Source organism: Petaurus breviceps, unplaced genomic scaffold, assembly GCF_028583685.1.
Source record: "Petaurus breviceps papuanus isolate PSGF00001 unplaced genomic scaffold, PetGlider_PUasm1.0 90683, whole genome shotgun sequence".
Lineage (NCBI taxonomy): Eukaryota > Metazoa > Chordata > Mammalia > Diprotodontia > Petauridae > Petaurus > Petaurus breviceps.
In genome coordinates this window covers 5,849,213-5,872,125 of record NW_027187308.1, presented here as the reverse complement: position 1 = coordinate 5,872,125, position 22,913 = coordinate 5,849,213, and the positions used below count along the sequence as shown (strand labels likewise).

The following is a 22,913-nucleotide window of genomic DNA, read 5'->3' as shown; positions in this document are numbered from 1 at the left end:
AGTGCTGGGGAGTCAGAGCTTCCCGAGATTAATAACTGGAGAGAAGGAACTGAAGCAATTTACAGCTGAAAGGCTAAGGAACTTAAGGAGAGTTTGTTCCAGGGACAACACAAGACAGTTTTTGTTCAGTAGTTTGAGTTGTATCCAACTCTTTGTGACCCCATTTGGGGTTTTCTTGGCAAAAAGAGTGGTTTGCCATTTCTTTCTCCAGCTCACTTTACAGATGAGGAAATTGAGGCAAACAGAGTTAAGTGACTTGCCCAAGTCACCCAGCTAATAAGTGTCTAAGATGAGTCTTCCTGACTTCAGGTCTTGTACTCTATTCACTGCATCACTCAGCCACCCTCCCTCTATTATTTTCAGAGTTTGAGTTTCTCCTTTGTGATTTGTTCATTTCCCCCTACTATAAATTGTTTTCCAGTGACTTAATGAGAGGTTAAGAAAGACTTTATGACACAGGTTTTCCTGTTAATTATTTTGTCAGTTGAGTTTAATTAAATGCATTGTTTAATTTCTGGTGATTTGTCTGGTATATGAATAAAGTCTCCACTGAATGGGGGCTTGAGGCTAATATAGTCCTCTTCACTCCCCCACTGAATCTGCCAGTTCAATGCCTGTTGGGTAGGAACTCTAGGGTACTGGAGAAGACACCTGTATTGCAGACACAATTCTGAGGCCGACAACAAATAGATCAAAAAAATGGCAAACATGGCGGTTAGGTGGCAAAGTTAATAGAACACCAGCCCTGGAATCAGGAGGACCTGAGTTCAAATGTGAGCTCAGACACTTAACACTTACTAGCCCTGTGACCTTGGGCAAGTCATTTAACCCCAATTGCCCTTCGCTTCCCCCCTCCAAAAAGCCAAAAAAAAGAAAAGGCAAAGATTTGCCAACAGTGGAATCCCCACATTTGTACTCAATACCTCAGATTCAATAATATACTAAAGTGAAATTTTATGAATTTGGTGAAAATAAAGTTAAAATTTATGTAATAAAGTAAAAATCCTAGAGGATGAAGTTGGGAAAAATATGTGCAGGAGAAAATCTGTAGTGGAAATGACACAATTTTAACTTAGGAATTGATTTATAAAAATTTATTTTGATACAGTCTATTCTTACATTGCCTAAATTTCCCCTTATATCCCTCCTCTGGGGCAGCTAGGTGTTACTGTGGATAGAACACAGGGATAGGAATCAGTAAGACCCACCTTCATGAGTTCAAATCTGGTCTCAGACACTTACAAGCTGTGTGACTCTGGGCAAGTCCCTTAACCCTCAATTCCTCACCTGTAAAGTGAACTGGAGAAGGAAATGGCAAACCACTCCAGTATCTTTGCCAAGAAAACTACAAACAGGGTCACTAAGAGTATTTATGTTGGGGGGGGGAGGAGAGAAAATGAAGATTCTCCTTCTCCACAAGGGTGTTGGTAAACAGACACAGTATGCTTGTCAAAATCACAAATACATGAGACAATTATGAGAAGACTCATTATGCTACCGGCAAAGAGGACACGTGAGGTTTAGAGCCTACTCTAACACTGGGATCTGTGAGGAAATGGAAAAAAACTGGGAAGGGGGAGCATCTGGGGGGAGGCCAAGCTGTTGGGCCTCAAAGGAGGTTTTTGTTGTTTTTAGGGATAGCAGGAGGAGGGGAAGAAAAAGGTCTTCAAGAGAACTTCTGCTTATCTTACCAACTGGCCATGAGGCGATGAAATCTTTGGTCATGGCCACCTCTCAAGTTATGATTAATTGTGGGGATGGAGGGTTGGGGGGGGGTAGAACTGTATGGTATGCTCTCATCATTGCCTAAATTTCCCCTTATAGCCCTCCTCTGGGGCAGCTAGGTGGTACAGTGGATAGAAGACAGGGATAGGAATCAGTAAGACACATTTTCATGAGTTCAAATCCCTCTTCTTGCCCCTCACAGAGTTCAGTCACATTTAACAAGGGATTTTAAAAAGAACAACAGAAAAAAAAATCAGTAAACCAATTAATACATTAACAATCTGATAATATGTGCAATGTTCTACATCTGTGGAAATTCACCCACCCTACCTTTGCAAAAAGGAGTGTTCTCATATTTTTTTGGGCTTTGGTTATTCCACTTTGCATTAGTTCATATAAATTAGGGGTTCATTTTTAGCAGGTTTCAAAGATAGGAAGAACACAAAAGAATGGAGGCTGGCATTAGCAACTACTGACCCATATGCCTACTTTTCCATCTCTATAAGATCTTTGAGAGAAAGGTCTATGAATTATCAAGGGTCTTTCTGGTCTGGATATGTGATTTTGTTTGTTGTTGGGTCATTTTTCAGTCATATTTGACTCTGTGACCTCATTTGGGGCTTTCTTGGCAAAGATACTGGAGTGGTTTGGAATTTCCTTCTCCAGCACATTAATTGAGGCAAACACGTTAAGTGACTTGCCCAGAGTCACACTGTTAGCAAGTGTCTAAGGCCAAATCTGAACTCGGCAAGATGAGTTTTCCAGACTCGGCACTCTGTGCACTATGGCGCCACCTAGTTAATTTCTTTGGTATTGGGAACTCTCAATAAGGGGACTCCATCTATCAATGTAGATGAGAAACTGCTCTGAGCAAATTGCAGTCTCACAGGATGTACAGAGTACTTCTAGGTTAAGAGACAACTGTCCCCTTCCCTCCCCCGCCCAGGCCATACAGACACTGTTCCCTAGAACCTAACCCTAAATGCACCTCCAACTTGAAGCCAAGTATTCCTGACTCTGAGGCCAGCTCTTTTCCCGCCATGCCATACTACCTATGATGGAGGGCATGCTTTTGTGAATGACTGTTTATAGCAGATCACATCTTTACAGTCACCTCATTGAGAATGGAGAGAATCCATTTATTAGTCAACAGACATTTCTTACGTGCCTGCTATGTGCCAGGCACTGTCCTAAGTGCTGGGGATACAAAGACAAAATCTGAACTCCTTCTGAGTTTATTGTTTATCAATTATGGAAAAATGCACTTTACTTGATAGAGAAAAATATAGTCTTAAGCCACATTTCAAACAAGGTGCTATAGTGGATGTTGTTCTGCTCAAAGTCCAAATAGAACAATTTTCTGTGGATGAAGTTTCCCAGCTGGATGTAGATGGATGGCTTTGAGTCATGGAAACTTCACTGGCAGTTAAGCTGTGGTCACTGATAAGGCAAGCTTCAGGTTCATTTGTGTCCCCTGGGTTCTCTTATTCTTGTGTGGTAATTAAGAGGGGCTCAGAAACATGCCATCTAGATATACAGAACCTCATTTAACTTTTTTTTAATTTCCCCCCCAAATGGGTATGACATCAGGGGAGGAAACAAGGACCTACCGTGTTTCCCCGATAATAAGACCTATCCCAAAAATAAGCCCTCCCCCCGAAAATAAGCCCTATTGAGATTGCTACTGTAGTGAAGGTGATCCCCTGCGCTACACGCTACATTACGGTACCCTCTGTATGCACCGTCCCCTTCCCCCCTGAAATGCACGCTGCAGTGAGCCCGTCATCCTGTTCTTTATTGAATTCATTATTGAATAAAGGTACATTTTTTTGTTCACATTTACCTGTATATTAAAATTGCTGTCAATGTTCATTAAAATAAGCCCTCCCCTGAAAATAAGCCCTCTGGTGTTTTTCTGTCAAAAAAAAAAATATCGGGGAAACACGGTAGAACATGCAAAAAAGTCTTTAAGGGCTCAGTATCGAGGTTAGGTCCATCAGCTTCTGCCCTCGGCTAAGTCATACTCTCCTTATATTCCCTGAAGTCTTTTCCTTTCCCATACTTCAAACTTGTGGGGTCTCTAAAGCTAGTGTTCACTACCTCACTTTCACTCTTACATACCCTTCCTTAGGACCAACGAATTCATATTCTCTCTTCCTTTCATTCAAATTACTATCATTGCAGTAACTTCACACACCTAGGATTTATTCTCTACTACCATTATTCTCTACTACCATTTATTCTCTACTACCATTCAGTTACCACCTTCGAGAATATGTCTCTTGACATCAGGGGCGACGAGGTGGCGCAGTGAATAGAGCACCAGCCTTAGAGTCAGGAGGAGCTGAGTTCAAATACGGCCTGAGACACTTAACACAAAAAACTAGCCGGGTGTCCTTGGGCAAGTCACTTAACCCCAACTGCCCTACCGTCCCCCCTCCAAAAAAAAAAGAATATGTCTCCCAAGTATGTCTAGAAAATTACTATTAATCACTATTAAAAATGATTCGATCTTCATGCTGGATGAACTGACGTTCAGTTGTTAACCATAGGTCTCACACGTTATAATGATTGAACAGGCTTTCAATATGGGGTATGTAGTAAGGGATGAATGGATGAAATAGCTGGTATAGGAAGCAATTTGCAAATTGTCCAAACTACACACGTTTTCTCTGTTTCTAAGTCATTTCCAGCTGTAAAACTGGAGTTCAATATTACTTTAATTTATTAAACCCTCTCGACCAATCAGAACGCAATGGGTTCTTCCTTCCCACTAGCCCTGGGGAGGGGGTTGGGAGTGGGGTGTTGAGGGATGGGCGCTGTGCATCTTGGGAATAGTAGTTTTGCGCTAGCCTAACTAGACTACATACCCCACAGAGCTTCGGGAAGTCGGTTGCCTGGTATTAGCAAGCGGGAAGTATGGCGACGGCGGCGCGGAGCGACGCGGCTTTACCACCGGGAGAAGGTAAAAGTACCTTGTTCCTTTAGTGTAGAGAGCCTTTCGCCAGTCTCGCTTCCAGTAATAGCCTCTACACAGAAGGGTGCCGGGCGGCTCCCCATTTCGTCGCTGCGTTTCGGGTCGTTTCTTCTCTAGCTGCAGTTAGGCTTGGCGGTTGGGGCGGCAGGGCGTGCTGCGCTCTGGGAGTTGTAGTCTTCCCGCGCTTTGTAGCTCCCTCGGTGACAAGGCGAGGGCCGAAGGGCTGGACTACAGCTCCCAGGGGGCTTCGTCTAGCCCCGCGCGCTGGTCCCGCTGCTTGTTTGGTTTGTCTGGGCTTGGGGAAGAGTCCTCCTTGCCTGGGACTTGGACAGGCCTGGGTAAAGGAAGAGCCAAATTTGCAGGAGCATCCTCCCCGCCCCCTCCCTCTTCTTCATTCTGCTCTGAGTCTCTTGTTCATCGTCTTCGCGTAGGAGGGGCCTGATGACTTTGATGAAGTGGGGGCCAGGCGGGCTGGGGGGGAAGCATCAGTCATGGACCCTTGGTCCTCAGATGCAGGGGGCTGGGGCTTGGCCTTGGATGCACGCTGTTGGAATGGGGTCCTTCTTAATCAGAGCATCCCCACTTTTGCCCAGGCAGGTCGTGGGGCCAATCACCTTTGTTTTGGCTGACATGCAGTGGGTGAGACTATATACCCAGCTCCTCCTGCTTGGATCAGTGCAGAAGGTAGAGGCACCAGCATCAGAGATTTTCCATAGAGGGTTTTTGAGGCAATGGACTCCAGATCCAGCGCTTATTCCACAGGATCATGGAGGCTCTTGTGATGAGAGTATACCATACAGTTCTACCCCTCCCCCCCCAACCCTCCATCCCCCCAGTTAATCATAACTCGAGAGGTGGCCATGACCAAAGATTTCATCAACTCGTGGCCAGTTGGTAAGATAAGCAGAAATTCTCTTGAAGACCTTTTTCTTCCCCTCCTCCTGCTATCCCTAAAAACAACAAAAACCTCCTTTGAGGCCCAACAGCTTGGCCTCCCCCCAGATGCTCCCCCTTCCCAGTTTTTTTCCATTTCCTCACAGATCCCAGTGTTAGAGTAGGCTCTAAACCTCACGTGTCCTCTTTGACTGTAGCATAATGAGTCTTCTCATAATTGTCTCATGTATTTGTGATTTTGACAAGCATACTGTGTCTGTTTACCAACACCCTTGTGGAGAGGGAGAATCTTCATTTTCTCTCCTCCCACTCCCCCTACATAAATACTCTCTTTAGGGGACTTGTTGCCTCCTTTAGAATATGTTTATAGCAGACTTTGGAATATGTGCTGTGACAGACTTAAAGATAGAACTCTAGAATGCTACAGTTTGTGAGAATTTGAAGCTATGGTTTTACCCTTTTTCAACTTATGTCAGGTTCTCATGCCTAGAAAAACAGCTGTGTAAAATATACCAGAAACCTAGTTGAGCACATTTCAGTCCATCATTTCATCCATATCCCCAGAGTTTGCAGAAAATATATTCACATACCTTCAACTCCCACTGCCCTTACTTTAAATATTCCAAAAGGAGCAATAAAAGCTCCTTCCTTTAAACTTGGATATTATCGGGAGGATGGAGAGTGGAAGAATGTTACATAGAAGGAAGGGAAGGAAAAGGTAGAACTTTGTACTTGGAGTTAAAATCAGCAACAGATTTAAGGCTCTTTTTGAAGGAGAGGAAGTTATGCTCTGAGGGAAAAGTGGCTCTTTGTCCTCCAGGACTGGCCAAAGTAGAGCTACAAAAGTGATCAGGTAAGAAATCATCTAGTAAAAAATCAGAGGAAGGAGAGAAAAATAGTGGTGGTAATGATGGGGTGCTTGGGATCTATGTCTGTAATATCAGTTTGTAACATCAGTTTGTAAAATCAATTTGTAAAACCAGTCTAAAATCACACTTTCCCCCCCTCCCCAGCCTCAGAGCATTAACTCTGCCCCTTCCCCCTGCCAGCACTCTGCCTAGCAACAACTCATGAAGTGTTTATCTCTGCTTGGAGCAATAACAAGCTACACCTATGAATCCTTCACTAAACCTTCTATAAACATTTTAGCTTAGGCAAATGTTATCTCCCCTTAGTAGATGGCCAGCTGGACCTATGAGGCATTATCTATAGGTTAACTCCTTAGCCAATTATCCACATACTGTGTCTCTGTTAGCCTCGGTTTCCAACATCCATCTTGTCAAACATGACACTGTTGAGGGGCAGTCTAGGCACTTCTCAATCAGCCCTTGACTGCTAGCTGACTTAGTGACGTTTCAGGCCTAAAACCACACCTCCAGGTAGCCCCTCCTTGGGCTATTTCCCAGTGAATTATAGGCAATATGCCTTCGAAGTTGACATTAAAAGTTCATGACCCTTTAAGCACTGACCACTCCTTAACTCCTACCTAATCCCACCCTTACCTAGTTAGCATAATTGACATCTGATTAATTGCCTAGACTCCTTAAAACTATGCCTATGTCTTCTTTAAGTTTGCAGGTTCTCTAAGAACCCTTGCTGCTGTACAGCATAACAATAAACTTGCAGGTTCCCTAAGAACCCTTGCCCCGCTGTAAAGCGTAACAAAAAACTTTTACAATTCTGACTCCAAGTCTACTTGGGCCTACTGAATTCTTTTCCAGACTGAATCTCAGGCATTGTAGTCTTTGATGAGGATCAGAGTTCCTGTATAACCTATTGCCATCCCCCATCAGTAAGTGATCAGGGGTTCTCAGCTATTTTTCGATCTGTTAATAACAGTGGAGAGGTCTATTGTCTTTCTGAGACAAGTGTCCAAAACATAGCAGAGGACCTTCCAAATCTTGTCAAAATGGATGACCACTATGTACTTATGATTCTGTGGTGGCTGTGCTGTTTGGTTACAAATAACAATATGAGAAGGGACCTGGAAAATATTATTAAAAGTTATAAAACAATGTGCTAAACATAAACATGGGCACATTTTTCTCATTATTCCCCATCAAAAGCAACGTGTACAGAAAAGAAAGATTGATTTGAAAAGTTAACAGCTAAGTAAGAAGGTGGTATCTGAGAATGGGATTTGGATTTTTCCATCATGGCTTAAAATAAAGGGATGACTGACTACTGGCCAGGGATAGAATCTTCCTGACAAAGGCTGGTAACAACTTATCAGGTATTTTGCAAATCTAATCCTTTAAATGAAAAACGATTGGGGAAGTAGTATGTCCATATCAGAGAGAAGCTACAATGAAGGAAAATTAAAAGCAGTTGAGATGCCCAGAAGTTCACAGTAGACAAAAATCCAAAAAAAGAGCCAGTAGTAAAATCCATAGCTGCAAATTGACAGGGGAGTGTTAGAGCTAGCTGGAATTGGCTTTCAAGCCAGTTGTTAAATTTTCAGTAAGAGCATTTAGGTATAAATCAGGTCTTGGTTTGTAACTTTATTGATTAGACTTAAGGACGCAAGAAAATGTTAATTATTCCAGTTAAACTGAAAAGCATGTTGGGGTACATTATCTTTTCCAGAGAGCCAGTTGTTAAACATTTACCAGCATACTTCTGACAATACCCAAAGTTAGGCAACAAGCAAGAGGAAATAGAAGTCATACTGTGGGGAGGCAAATTTGGTTCATGTAGGCAGGGAAACTGAAGCTTTAAAAAGTCATGAGATTGTTTGCAGAATCTTAGAGACAGTTTATCTTTACTCTCCAGTTTTGAGCAAATGTTCTTACTTGCCCTGGGCCTCATTGTTCTTATCTATAAAATGAGGGGGCTGGAACTCCCTTCTTTTAGTAGAGGCTAAAAGGCCACATCTTCAGAATTCTGCCTGTCATCAGATGTAGTCACTGTTGTTTAACTGTTTGTTATTCTTTGTCACATGGGAGATTTCAATTGGTGGGGGAGATGGTATATTGAGCAATGACTAGTTAAAAAATTAAAGGTAACAACAAAAACTTAAAAAGATGAGATTGCTGGACTAAATGATCTCTAAGTTTCCTTTGACTCTTAATTATCTTTGACTGTATAATAAATCATTAAGTATCTATAGTGTGCCTAGAACTGATTATTCTCTTACCTTTCAATCTCATAGCTATTCAGAGCCATTCCTAATAAATTTATTTTGGCATTTTAAAGGTGGCTTACCTCACAAGTCTTCTCTTATCAAATAGATTAAATGGTAACTGATAGAGCCATTTTAGGGACCAAAAAGGCACAAGTACCCTAAGGATTAGACTTCAGACATGGCTGGGGAATTGTGTAGATGTTGAGGGAATGAGTTAGAAGACATAAGTACTAAAGGGTTCCATTAGTACTTACTAGCAGTTTAAAAAAATTTTGCCAGAAAAACATCAGTCCTCAGATTTCTCCAGGTAAATTAGATAGGTTGATATTGGGAATAGTTTTTTTTTTCTTTCTTTTTCTTTTTTTTTTTGCTTTTTGGAGAGCAGGACAATTGGGATTAAATGATTTGCCCAAGGTCACACAGTAAGTGTTAAGGCTGGATTTGAATTCAGGTCCTCCTGACTCCAGGGCCAGTGCTCTATTCACTGTGCCACCTAGCCACCCTGGGAATAGTTTTTAAGTTGCATAAAGTCCAGATGAACTCTGTTTTTAAGTTGTATAAAGTCCAGTGAACTCTGCATAATAAGAACCTGATACATATTTATTTTAATTAAACAATATCTCACTTTTTCACCATTTAACCTTGGTGAGTTTTTAAAAGTTATTTCAAAACCACAAAATATGAAAATCATGTTTCCAAGTTATGTGGGATTAGTTGATAAAATACTTCATTTTAGAAGCTTCCTCCCCCATTCCATCCAAAATATCCCTGTCTGGTAGTCGTGTATGTGCTAATTCCTAAGGAACACTGAGTAATTGAATTCTTAGGAGCAGAGTTGCTAGGCATCTTAGAGTAATTTGCACAGTCCTTTCCTGAAGCAACAATCCCTTCTGTAACATCTAACTTGAGGAGTGGATTCTCCAGTAAGGGAATGCTATTTTTTTTTCTTTTTGGAGGGGGAAGGCAAGGCAGTTGGGGTTAAGGGACTTGTTCAAGGTCACATGACCAGTAAGTGTTAAATGTCTGATGCCGCATTTGAACTCAGGTCCTTCTGACTCTAGGACTGGTGCTCTATTCACTGCTACATTGGGCTGCCTCAACGAATGCTATTAAGTAGTTTTTCAGTCAGGTCTGATTTTTCATGATTTCAGCTGAGGTTTTCTTGGCAGAGATACTGGGATGGTTTGCCATTTCCTTCTCCAGCTCATTTTACAGATGAGGAAACTGGAGCAAACAGAGTTAAGTGACTTGCCCAGAGTCACTCATCTAGTAACGTCTGAGGCCAATTTTGAACTCTGAAGGATGAGTCTTCCAGACTCTAGTCCCAGTGCTCTATCCGCCACTTAGCTGCTGCAAGTAAGGATGTACTGACTATTTTATAAGGCCATTTATTTGTTTTATTTATTTTAAAAATTCTGAACTTGAGCATACAAAATGAACATTTCCACTTATAAAGTATCACAGAAGAAGGGGAATATATATTAAACTCAAAATCCCTCATTATATATAACTTGTTTTTCCTTTTAAGTTTATTTTTGTTTCCTTTTGGCCTTCTGCTCATTTAAAAAAAATTCAGTGCTCTACTTTCCTTGTTCTTGCTTTTTTGACAACCTTATGTATAGCTTTCTTCTATTCTGTCTCTCCCCATTGAAAAGTGGAGGGAAAACCATCCTTATAACAAATAGATACAGTCAAACAGAACATCCCCACATTGACCATGACTGAAAATGCACATTTCATTCTGTAGCTTGAGTTCATCCATCTCTATGCCAAGGGATAGAAATCAGGCTTAATTTTTGTTCCTCTGGGATCATGCATTTTTAATCAAAGTTCTTAAGTCTTTCAAAGATGTACTTCTTTCCAATGTTGTCATTATTATATAAATTGTGCTCACTTAACTCAGTATCAGATCATTCAGGTCATCCCAAATTCGTTTGAATGTCTTCCTTTTACAAACATTTCTCATAGTCCAATAATATTTTGTTATATTTATATACCCTAATTTGTTTTGGCCATTCTCCCTATAGGTTCTATTCTTTGCCCCCTCCCCTTTTTATTTTTAACAAAAATAATTGCTGCACATATGAGTCCTTTTTACATACTTGGGTCCTTTTTGTACATCTGGGTCCTTTTCCTCTTTTTTCATTCTCTTTGGATGATCTCTTTGTCCAAAGTAGTATCACAAGGTCAAAGAATATACATAGTTTAGTGACTTCTTAGGTATAGTTCCAAATTGCTTTCCAGGAGGGTTGAACTGATTCATAATTTTGCATTGTATCAATGGGCCTGTTTTTCCTTAGCTCCTCCAACATTTGTCATCTTCCTTTTTTGTCATCTTTGCCAAATGTGAGGTGGAACTTCAGAGTTGTTTTAATATGCCTCTGTGCTATTAATTGTTAGAAAGGATGATCCTTTTCAGATCTGGAGTTTAGGGCCATGTGTAGAGATCTGGTTTCCCTATGATTTATTAATTTGTTAAGTTGAAACTTGCCTACCATTAATTGCATCTTCTCTTGGTCCTAGTTTTTTTTTTTTTTTTTGGAGGGGGGAACACTGGGAAATTGGGGTAAAGTGACTTGCTCAAGATCACACAGCTAGTGTTCAGTGTCTGAGGTGGGATTTGAACTCAGGTCCTCCTGACTCCAGGGCCAGGGCTCTATTCACTGCTCCACCTAGTCACCCCCTTGGTCCTAATTCTTGATCCAAGCTGAATAAGTTTCCTACTTGACAGCCCTTTATATGTTTGAAGATTATTTTCCTCCTCATCTTTCACCTTTTCAGGTTAAATATCCCCAGTTCCTTCAGCTCCTGTATGCTATGTGTTTGACTCCCTTAGTTTATCTATGTTTATTTTAAAACATGGTTTGCCAAGCTGCACACAATATTTTGAATGTGGTTTGACTAATCCAGTTTATGTTGGAGGAATTTCTTTCCTTGTTCTGGATGTTGTACTTCTAATAATACAGCTGAAGATTGTAATGGGCTGTGACTCATCACACTTTTGGCCCACGTTGCATTCCTAATCTTCTAAAACTTCTGTCTTTTCACATGAGCCTGAATGTAAAACTTCACATTTATCTCAATTCAATTTCATCTAAATATCCAGTATTACTTCTGCTCTCAGTCTAGTTCAAAAATTAATCTCTCTATGAAAAAGTATCCTATTGTCTTTATTTTCTAACAATCTTCCCTCATTTTTCAAGGTGCAGTGGTTGATTGGTCAGGCCAAGGATTACAGAAATTGGGTCCAAATTTGTCCTGTGATGCTGATACACATACTTTGATTCTTGATAAAAATCAGATTATTAAATTGGAAAATCTTGAGAAGTGCCGAAGACTAATACAGGTCAGTAGTGGTACTTGGGAAGATGGTTGATTTAGGAACTTACTGCCCTGGAAAACTACAGACTTTGAAAAAACAAGACCAGCTTGTTCTTAGGATGAAAACATCCATACCTACTTTATATCAGTCTAGAAAAAATTATTAAAGTGAAAATAATTATATTGATAATATATTACATTGATGTAATGAAAATATTAAATAAATTAAATGTTAATATAGTGAAATAATTATAATGACAATATATTGATAATTATACTGTATTCCCAAGGTTTCAGGGGCCTCCCCCCATTCTAAGTATATGGTTAAAAGCTTGCTTTTTTATGATGAATATTTTCTTGACCTATGTAACAAATTGTACCATTTTGTTCTGCATCTTATTTACAGATTCTCAATTTTTTAATTTTGTTTTGCTTGGAAATGGAAAAAAAGTACAATGTATACTATATAATGTTTAGAGAATGGTGAAAAAGTTTTTTAAAACATATAAATAGAATGAAACAAATGTAAGATTTAAATTGTGCATAATTTGAAGGGAAATTTTTTTCTTTTTGTTTTAAAATCAGCTTGAAGTTTGTATATATCTTTCCTGAGAATAATTTGTTTTTCTGGTCATTACACAGTTGTCAGTTGCCAATAATCGACTGGTTCGGATGATGGGTGTGGCCAAACTGACTCAGCTCCGAGTGCTGAACCTGCCTCATAATAGTATTGGCTATGTGGAGGGACTGAAAGAACTAGTACAATTGGAATGGCTGAATTTGGCAGGAAATAATCTGAAGGTAAACAATTTTTAAAAAGTAGAGACTAGAAAAGTAGGAACCTTTGAAAAAATTGTTTTAGATGTTATTTGAATGGAAGGAAATGAGCTACCTTTTCCTTTTTTTTTTTTTTACTGTGCATGCCATATCGCAGGTACTCAAATACTTAAAAAAATAATGAAAATACATAAATTGAAACATTAAAATCAAACCTCTCAGAGGAAGGATTTGTCTACAGTAAAACTAAACAAAATAACCACCATTAAAATCAAACTTCCCCAGGATTTATCAGATAAATTAGTGTCAAATAGAGATGACTTGAGGCTTACACAATATAGTATGGGGCAAGCCCTGGAGAAGGAGGCCAGGGATCTGAGTTCTAGTGCTGCTTCTTCTACCAGCCAACTAGGCTGAGTCATTTCATTACTCTAGGACTTAGTTTTCTCATCTGCAAAGTGAGGGGGTTGACCCAAGACTCCTTGCTTTTTTTTTCTCTTTTTAAAATTTAATATTTAATTTTTTACCCTGATTACATGTAAAAACAATTTTTAACATTTGTTACTTAAAATTTTTGACTTCCCGATTCTCTCCCTCCCTTCCTCTTTGCCCCCTCGTTGAGAAGGCAGGCATTTTGATATAGGTTATACAAGTACAGTCATAAAACATATTTCCATGTGGTAAGATTTTTAGCTCTAACATTTTCTAAAAACCCTGTTAAACATGCCCCACTATCATGATATGGGAATCCATTGCTCTCTCTCTCTCTTTCTCTCTCTCTCTCAGCTGGACTTGTGGTTTCAGCTCATGGTGAGAAACTTCCTCTATCCAAGTGGATCAGTGCCTTCTTTGTAAATTATAGACTTAAAATATTTTTTAAAAATTTACTCCAAGCTTGACAAATACCAAATTAAGTTAGCATTTTTGTATACTGCCTGTCATTAAAAAGTTGTTTGGAGGACCAAGGAATTAAGATATTTGCCCAGGGTCACTACAGCAGAATGTATCAGGGGTGGTACTCGAACCCAGGGCTTCTTCCTTTCTAGTACAACTCCTGTAGCCACTGCATTGGCACGATGGTCTTCCAGACCCCTTTGATTCTTCCCCAGAGTCTCTTCTTTTTCCAGGTTCTATCTACCCTGCTTCTAGTAATTATGGAAGGAGTCAGGAGAGGAGACTTCTAGTAGTTGTGAACTAAAAAAGTGTTTTGTTTTATAGAGCTCATGCATAAATTAACATAATTAATATTCTTCCCTCTTAGGCTATAGACCAGATCAGTAATTGCACGGCTCTACAACACCTTGATTTATCAGACAATAACATATCCCAAATAGGTGATATTTCTAAACTGATAATTCTGAAGGTAAGTGTGCCCTCTGATGTCATTGCTTCTTTGAGATTTGAAGACACTATGTTAACAGTTAATGATCTGTATATGATCAGTATAAAGTCAGGCTTCTATGTGAGAATAGACTATGTTTAAATTAGGATTTCTATAGTTCCTTGAAAAATTGCTTCTTTCCTCCACTTTCTGTGTTCCCTTTTAGCTCTCTTCACCATCCCCTGAGGATTGGAATTGTATCTGAAACCAATGTCTTGGTCTGATCTTTTTTTTTTTTCCTAAATGCAACATTTTTAAAAAAGAGTATCTTTTGTGATGACCAACTTTGATAGACTGGACTTTTCTCAGCAATCCAGGGTTATAAGTCAACCCCAAAAGACTCATGATGTAGAGAGATGTCTACATCCAGAGAAAGAACTGAACTGAGTTTGAACCCAGATTGAAGGAAACTACCCGCTCTTTTTCTTTTTCTTGTTTGGTTTTGTTTCTTCTTTCCCATTGTTCATTCCATATGATACAATCCTTATTTATAACCTGATTAATGCCTAGTGTGAAAGTATTTGCAGATACTATACTTGATTGTATGCCTCCATGGGGGAGGAGGGGGGGAGAGAAAGTTTGAAACTCAAGGAATTGTGGAAATGAAGCTTGTAAACGAAAAGTAAACAAATTAATAAAGACCAAAAAATTTTAAAAAAAAGAAAGAAAAAAAATAAAGTGTATCTTATTTTTTTCCAATTATGTGTAAAGACAGATTTTTAACGTTCATTTAAAAAAATTTTTGAGTTCTTAATTTTCTCCCTTCCCCTTACCTCCCTCCTCCCTAAGATGGTAATAAGCAGTTTGATAGGCATTATATATGTGCAATCATGTGAAATATATTTTCATATTAGTAATGTTGTGAAAGAAGAAACAAACCAAAAGGAAAAAATCCATAAAAAGTAAAGTGAAAACAGTATGCTTAGATCCGTATTCAGATTCTATCAGTTCTTTCTTTGGAGTTCTTTCTCTTATTTTTCTTCATGAGTCCTTTAGAATTAGCATTTCTGAGAATAACTAAGTCATTCACAGTTGATCATTATACAGTGCTGCTATTATTGTATAGAATGTGCTCCTGGTTACAGTATAAAAAGTTGGCAATTCTTAACTAAAGATAATCTTCATCTCTTGTCTGCACATGATTTCTCTTGAGCCAATAAATGTTATTGGCCTTTAGAATACAATATGAAATCCTTGATTTGACTGAATTTCTAGAGCAATGATTCCTAAATCTAGTTTTGTGACTCCCAGATCCCTACAATTATCTTAATTGTTATAGAATTAATTTGAAAACCCCAAATTTTAAAGATAGGATTAATTTTAATTTTTTTTTACTTTTTAAAGATAGACACGTGCCCTATGGGACTTTTATGGAGTGGAAGGTAATTGGAAATCAAATAACAATTGGAAATCACTGCTTTTTAGGGATTATCTCTAAGATAGATTTTTCATCTTCATGCCCTCATTTGGATCATTAGCAGCTGGTGGAGTCATTCAACTTTGAAATCAATAACATTAGCTCAGTTATTCCTACTTTCTTAGTAGAAACCATTTTTATTAGTAATTATCATAAAAGATTTGAGGTAATCAGATTTTTTTTTAAAAGCAATTGGGGTTAAGTAACTTGCTCAAGATTACATGGCCAGTTATTTCTGGGTGTGGTGCTAAGTATCTGAGCCCGGATTTGATCCCCAGGTCATCCCAACACTGGAGCCGATGCTCTTACTCACTGAGCCACCTGGCTGCCCCTAGGCAGTTGGGGTTAAGTAACTTGCTCAAGGTTACACGGCCAGGTGTTTCTGGGTGGGTGCTAAGTGTCTGAGCCTGGATTTGATCCCCAGGTCATCCCGACACTGGAGCCGGTGCTCTTACTTGCTGTGCTACCTGGCCGCTCCTAGGTAGTCAGATTTTTAAGATAATAAGATGAAAAGAGAGTCTAATAAATAAACTAAGGATAATTAGAATAGCTTTTTTTTTTTTAAGCAATTGGGGTTAAGTAACTTGCTCAAGGTTACACGGCCAGTTTTTTCTGGGTGTGGTGCTAAGTATCTGAGCCCGGATTCGATCCCCAGGTCATCCTGACACTGGGGCCGGTGCTCTTACTCGCTGAGCCACCTGGCCACCCCAGAATAGCTTTTTTTTTTTAAAAAGGAGATTTGGTTGACATATTGTCAGAACTCCAGAAATTCAGTGTTTTTTTTTCTAGTTTCTGTTGACTTGAGATAAAATGATTCCTATCATCTCAACTTTAGAAATTACTTTCTGCTTCCTTCATGTTTTCTATAGATAAGGTAGTTGGATTTTTTTTTAAATGACTAAAATTGCCAAGTAACATATTTAAAGAGAAATTTTACTTTATGATTTCTCTAATGCATTTGTTTTTCAGTTTTGAGTTGAAATAAGTGAGCATCACTAAGATGTAATTATAAGTCTCATAGCATGTCACTAACTGGTTGAGTGATCCCCGGCAAGTCACTGATCTTGGACAAGTCCTGGGCCTTAGTTTTCTCCTCTCTAAAATGATGGGGTTTGGACTAGCTATCTAAGGTCCTTTCTAGATCTAACATTTTGTAATCCTATGCTTTGTACAGCAATAACTAAATCTATCTCTGTATCAGAAATTTGATATAATATTGCAACACTGCCAAAGTAGATTTTCTTTTGTACTGCTTTAATTGGTTACCTATTATTTGGTCTTGCTTTAAAGACTCTCCTGCTACATGGAAATATCATCACCTCTCTTAGAACGGCTCCAGCTTGTCTACCTCGAAGCCTTGCTATCCTTTCACTGGCAGAGAATGAAATACGAGACCTAAATGAGGTACACATTTGATAACCATTTATATGAAGAAGAGAGCTAAAAAAGATCCAGTAGAGAGGGTGGGGTGGGATCATAAGTTAGTTTTATATTTTCAGTACTTTGGAGGAATTTAAAAATCATTTTTACTTCTTGTATGTGATTTTATTCTTCTTTCTCTTCCCTCCCATCCCCCCTTTATCCCAATATATCAGTGTAGGATTGGACTCCATTCACTTTAATATGTTAAACCCATAATAATCCATCTATGACCATCTGGGTGAAAGAAGTTTGACACCATGTATATGCCTTTCCCTCAGTTACCATAGATGGTTTTACAAATACTCTGGTCTCTTTGTGTCAGGGAAGCTGATAGATGATACTTTTCTAAGGGATAATCCAAGTACAGCAGGGACAGATGGCCATATTGTTGCTGATTTTTTAAAAGTTAGCAGATAGAGCAGAAGGTGGCCCATTTTCAGAACAATAGAGAAATTGTCTCCTCCAGTTTTGTTAAGATGTGAATTCATCAGAAATCCAGTGCTTGACACTAAGTAGTTCTTTGGTTTCAACAAAGATCTCCTTTGTTCCAGATTTCTTTCTTGGCATCCCTTTCTGAGTTGGAACAGTTGTCAATCATGAACAATCCCTGTGTGATGGCCACACCTTCCATTCCAGGCTTTGACTATCGGCCATACATTGTCAGCTGGTGCTTAAACCTCAAAGTCCTAGATGGATATGTGATTTCTCAAAAGGAAAGGTGAATATAACCTCTTTAGCATCACACATCATAGAAATCAATAGAAAGACTTTTTATTCCTAGCTAATAGGAAATGAATACATTGAACAATTCTTAAAATACACACTGTGAAAAGGATATCTCTGAAAAGTCATGTAGGTGCTGTTTTGGGTTCTCTCTTAATGGTGGTTTTTGGTAACCAAGTCACACTGTTCTGTGTCCTAAACATGTTATAGCAGATTCTGTGCAGTACAGTGTCTTATTATTATAAAAGATTCAGTATATTTAACATATACAGTTTTGGGGTTCAGTTTTAAATTCTAGGCATGGAATATAGCTCTTATTTTTCTTATATTTTCTAGTTCTTGAAGAAATCATAGTTCTGCTGTCCCTTTTTTGTTTCTCAGCACAATGTGCTCAGAATATGAATGAGCAAAGTATTTTGTGAGGATGTATAGATACATTTAGTTTTAATCTATTCTTGGTTACATATAGATTTTTTTTTTGAGTGAGACATTAAGAGTAGACTTTTATGGTCAAGCAAAAAAAAAAATAGAATAGTGAAAGCTCTCTACTAAATCGATAGTTTTTGGAATCACAGAATAAAATATCCCTGGGGCTTTTTCTCTGGCAGTATAGTGATGTCTCTGCAGAATCATGATGACTATAGCCTATGATGAAAGTTAAATTGGACAGAGACCTTGAAAACTGTAATGCTTTTAATCCTTTTTCTACCTCAGCTATTTTTAGGGAGCAGGGTTCTTTAGTGATAGGATATGGAACTTTGTTTTCACATTCAAGTGTTGAATCTGTTTAAAGAAAATAGGCATATGCTTGTAATTCCAGCTACCAGGGAGGCTGAAGTTTGTGGATCTTTGGAACTCAGGAGTTTTGAGCAATGGTGGGCTGTGCAAATTGGAGATTCACAGTTTGGTATCAGCATGGTGAACCTCTAGGAGCAAGATCCTACCTGGTTGCCTAGGGAGGGACAAATCCGTTCAGGTTGGAAATAGAGTCAGGTCCATGAGTATCCCCAGCAAATTCTACCCTGAGTGAGATGGGGAATGAAATCTTTAAAAAAAAAGAGAAAAGAAAAGAGGAAAAAAAGAAAAAGAAATAGGACTCCCAAACTCCTTATTTTTTCCTTCACTGTTTTAGAATTGGTATCTTTTTAAAAAAAAAATCATTTTGTTAACTTGAACATCAAATTCCATTTCAGGATTTTTTTTGGTTCTCATTTCAACAGTATTTTCACATTTTATGTGGCAGAGGCATGTAAAGAATCCTTATGGTATAGAAAAGGAATACTTTATATAGAAGATGATTTCTATCTGTATTTACAGATTTCTTACTCCACAAGTGTGCCTTGCATAATTTCATCAACTAATTCCACAAAAACAAGGCCTTACCTGGGAACAATGCTATAGAAATAAAGCTGAGCAGCCTGGAATTCTCAGTGGGATGCCACAATTGCCCAGGTGGTCTCAGGGAGATTGACCTGGGAATGAGAATTAGAGACTGGACTGAGCTGGTAGGAAGGAGAAATTGAAATGGGGGCTGAGCTGAGTTTGGCTTAACATCATTAGATGTGGGAGCAGGATCATTAGGGTGGCGTTGGTGTATTTGATATTAAAAAGAGATATTAGCATTGTGGTATAGTTGTAAAGAGAAACAGTATAAAACCTGGGAATATTTAGTGTAACATTTGTATCTCATTCAAGTAGAGCACAGCATTTGTGACTTAATCTGTAGTTATTGCTAACTGCCCAAAAAGACTTGAGTTTGGATCCTCCCCGAAACACTCATTAGCTGTGTGACCCTGAGCAACTCACTTAACCTCTATTGTGCCTTAATTTCCTCAACTGTAAAATGGGGATAATAATAGCATTTACCTCCCAGAGTTAATGAGATAATAATTGTAAAGATTTTAGCAAAGTACCTGGCACAAAGTAAGCACGCTATGACTGTTAGCTTTTTTTTTTTTTTTTAAAGCAATCGGGGTTAAGTAACTTGCTCAAGGTTACACTGCCAGTTATTTCTGGGTGTGGTGCTGAGTATCTGAGCCCAGATTTGATCCAGGTCATCCCAACACTGGAGCCGGTGCTCTCACTCGCTGAGCCACCTGGCCGCCCCAACTGTTAGCTTTTTATTATTTAACCTCAGTGTCTCAATTTCCTTAACTGCAAAAAGGAGATAATAACATCTACCTCACAGGGTTGTTGGAGGATCAAATGATATAATATTTGTAAGGCACTTAACACAGTGCTTGGCAAACAATAGGTGCTTAAAATCTGCATGTTTCCTCTATCCCTTCCTTCCTTCCTCTCTTTCACAAACCCCACCTAATGATTAGCTCCCCGGGACACTCCACAGAAGCTTTTGTAGCCTACATTGCAATTGAAGTACAGTATGATTGAGCCTAGCCATCATATATAAATGTGTGTCTGTGGGAAAATGCATTTAGTTTTCCAACTTGTAACCTTGACAGTGAAAATTGAGGACTCCCTCCATTCACTGCAAACTTTGTGCTGGCAATAGGGGTGTCCCCAATGCCAAGCCTAGATCACGGGCTCCAACAAAACCAGGAGTAGGTTAGGGAGAGGGGTTCCAAAGGATTGGGGGGTGAGGAATGGGTAGAGGGGAATAGTGTTCTGGAATAAGAAGTTGAATGGGGGTTAAGTGAGGAGAGGAGGTAGAGTAAGGTTACCTTCTTGCTCCTTTTTTTTTTTTTCCCCTTTTTCTCCTCCTTTAACTATTCCTTCCACTCCCCCCTCCAAAAAAGTCCAGGAAAAGAAGCACTGGCTTGTTTTTTCCTCTGCTTTAAAAAAATTTAAAAATTCATTTATATTTTTATTTTGAACTTAACCAACATCAAATAGAACAGGCATTTGCATCTATGTGGTAGAACAGAGAAAAATAATTATATATGAAACTGCAGATGTCTCCGAGGTATAGCTTGCTTTTCTTTTAAGTATGTCATAAGATCAGCTTACAGCTATCAAAGCTGTCCTGCATGTGTGACCTTCTTTCTACACTTTTTTTTGTTCTTTTGATTAAAAAAAAAAAAGATGCCTCGGTGACTCTTTTCTTTCTTTCTTTTTCCCCCTTTCCCTCCACTTTCCCTTATTGCTGGCTACTTTGACCAATAATGTTTAGTAGGATGAACAGCTGTGGCCAGAAGGGTTTTCTCTCCCCTTTCCTCTCCCTTTCTCTTCCTCTTCCTATAAGCATTCATTCCTCTTCTCCCTGTTCTTTCTTCTCTCTGAAATATTCCTGACAACACTGGTAGAAGGCAGGTAGTGGAATGAATTTAGTGTTGCTTAGCTAGAATATAGGTGTCAGTAGGTGAGTGATTCATTTAACTCCTGGACTACCTAAATTGGAAGGTCGATTTCTCCCTTTCTAGCAGTGGATGGTGCTCTAGGAATTGTTTAGTTTGTGTTTGAGGAAATTTGATTACTAATTCAGTCTTGTTATCTTCAGTGTGTATGGGTGATAGAGTTCATTTTTGAAATGCTCCTTTTTACCTCTACTTAGGATGACAATAATATTCTTATGACCATGTTACCTGAGAGTTTATGGGTAGAGATTTTGGACAGCGCTTAAACCAGTTGAAGCTAAAGGGGACTTTAAGGAAAACAGAACATAATTATACAAAGTCCAAGTTTCTGCACTTTCAAATACTTTTCTTTTGGGTTTGGACCTCACTTTAAACATTTTGTACAAAACTTTTCAATGATTACAGTATTGTTTTAAATCATTTATGTAGCTGGATAGGCCATCAATGGGTTTTTTCTTTTTTTTTTTTTTTTTAAGCAAGCCATCTGTTTATAATCTTGAATCTGGGAGTAAAAGAAGTAATAAGGTGAATAAAATCTTCAAGCCATTTTGCTGGTCTACACTTCAGCCTTAGATCTCAGGAGCCTGGGAATGAGTTTTTTATTTTGTATGCACTCAGTTCAATTGGTATTGCCAAGAACAGGTTCTTGTGAAAATGCTTACCATCCATATGGTAGTAATAGTTCTAATTCCAGTGTGTAGTGAAGGTGTTTCCAGCACAGTATCAAGCACATGATAGGTGTTTAATAAGTGCTTGTTGATTGATGCCTACAACTCTCCACTCTCTTCAATAGTTCTTTAGTGTTCATTATATTTCTTTAATAGATTCAAGTGGTCAAAATGTTGGCTACATGATTATACCTGAGACACTTTGAATAGTGGATTGTCTTAGAATTGCTGATATTTACTGATGCTTGGCTGAGGTTTTAAGCATAAACAAGAGTAAGTGGTATCTATTGAGTTCACCAGAACCTGACTGTTATTTGGAACTCTTTTACTGGAGATCTCTGTTCCATACTTTAATACCAGTTATCCCCTAAGTAGACTTTATGTTCCTGATTTGAAATATATTGGGAGCAAAACTGTGGAGAACAGTGATACTTTTTAAAAGGAGTAAAAAAGGCATATCCTTTGTTGTGAATTGTTTCTCTTAACAAATTTGATATATGTCAGACAATCTGTATGTAGAGAGCACTGCTGTGAAGGTTGTAAGGCCATAGGATGCTTGTCTAAGACATGGTCCCTGCACTAGGGGAGCTTGCAGTAAGAGGAGAAGACATGAACATTGGTAAATACTTCATGCACTTAAGTGGATCTGGGATCTCATCAATTCCTTTACTCCTTTGGTTCCATTTACCATCCCTGTGACTTCCCAAACCAAAAGACCTATCCCTAGCCACCATTCCCCTATACCTCTTGTCTGCCTCTATTAAAATGTAAGCTCATTGAGGGTAGGATCCATCGGCCTTTTGTGTTTGTATTTATTACTTAGTACGGTGACAGGCATGAGACAAGTCTTTGATAAATGCTCATTCATTCATTCACTCATTCATTCAGTGATGCATATCACAACCCATCTGAACTTGACCATCTTGTGCAGTGCTTGTCCATGTCCTCCCATGAAGTCCTCCCGGGAGACCTGCCCCTTTGGCTGCTTAGCATCTCATTCACTTCCTCCTCACATTGCCAGGATGCCATTGGAGCACATGTGCATCTCATTGTCTTTCTCCTTGCTATTCCCCAATGGTCAGCCCATCTTCTTGTTGGAGCATACATTTCCTTGACAGCATCCTTTACTATTCCTCTTTCTAGCTTTGTATTTATTATGCATTGCAACCT

At 38.9% G+C, this 22,913-nt stretch overlaps 1 protein-coding gene across 2 annotated transcripts in view; it reads left to right on the top strand.

The window, feature by feature from the left end:
- Positions 1-4,540: 4,540 nt before the first annotated feature.
- CEP97 (centrosomal protein 97) overlaps positions 4,541-22,913 on the top strand; it is a 33,452-nt gene continuing 15,079 nt past the window's right edge. Inside the window, exons 1-6 of one of the 2 annotated variants that reach the window (XM_069065315.1) lie at positions 4,541-4,690; positions 11,924-12,066; positions 12,684-12,842; positions 14,080-14,181; positions 16,907-17,020; positions 17,590-17,756. In XM_069065315.1, coding sequence (XP_068921416.1) covers positions 4,645-4,690; positions 11,924-12,066; positions 12,684-12,842; positions 14,080-14,181; positions 16,907-17,020; positions 17,590-17,756 — 731 coding nt within the window. In that variant the 5' untranslated portion in view covers positions 4,541-4,644. The remainder of the gene's footprint in view (positions 4,691-11,923; positions 12,067-12,683; positions 12,843-14,079; positions 14,182-16,906; positions 17,021-17,589; positions 17,757-22,913) is intronic. The other variant, XM_069065316.1, reaches the window with a different exon arrangement.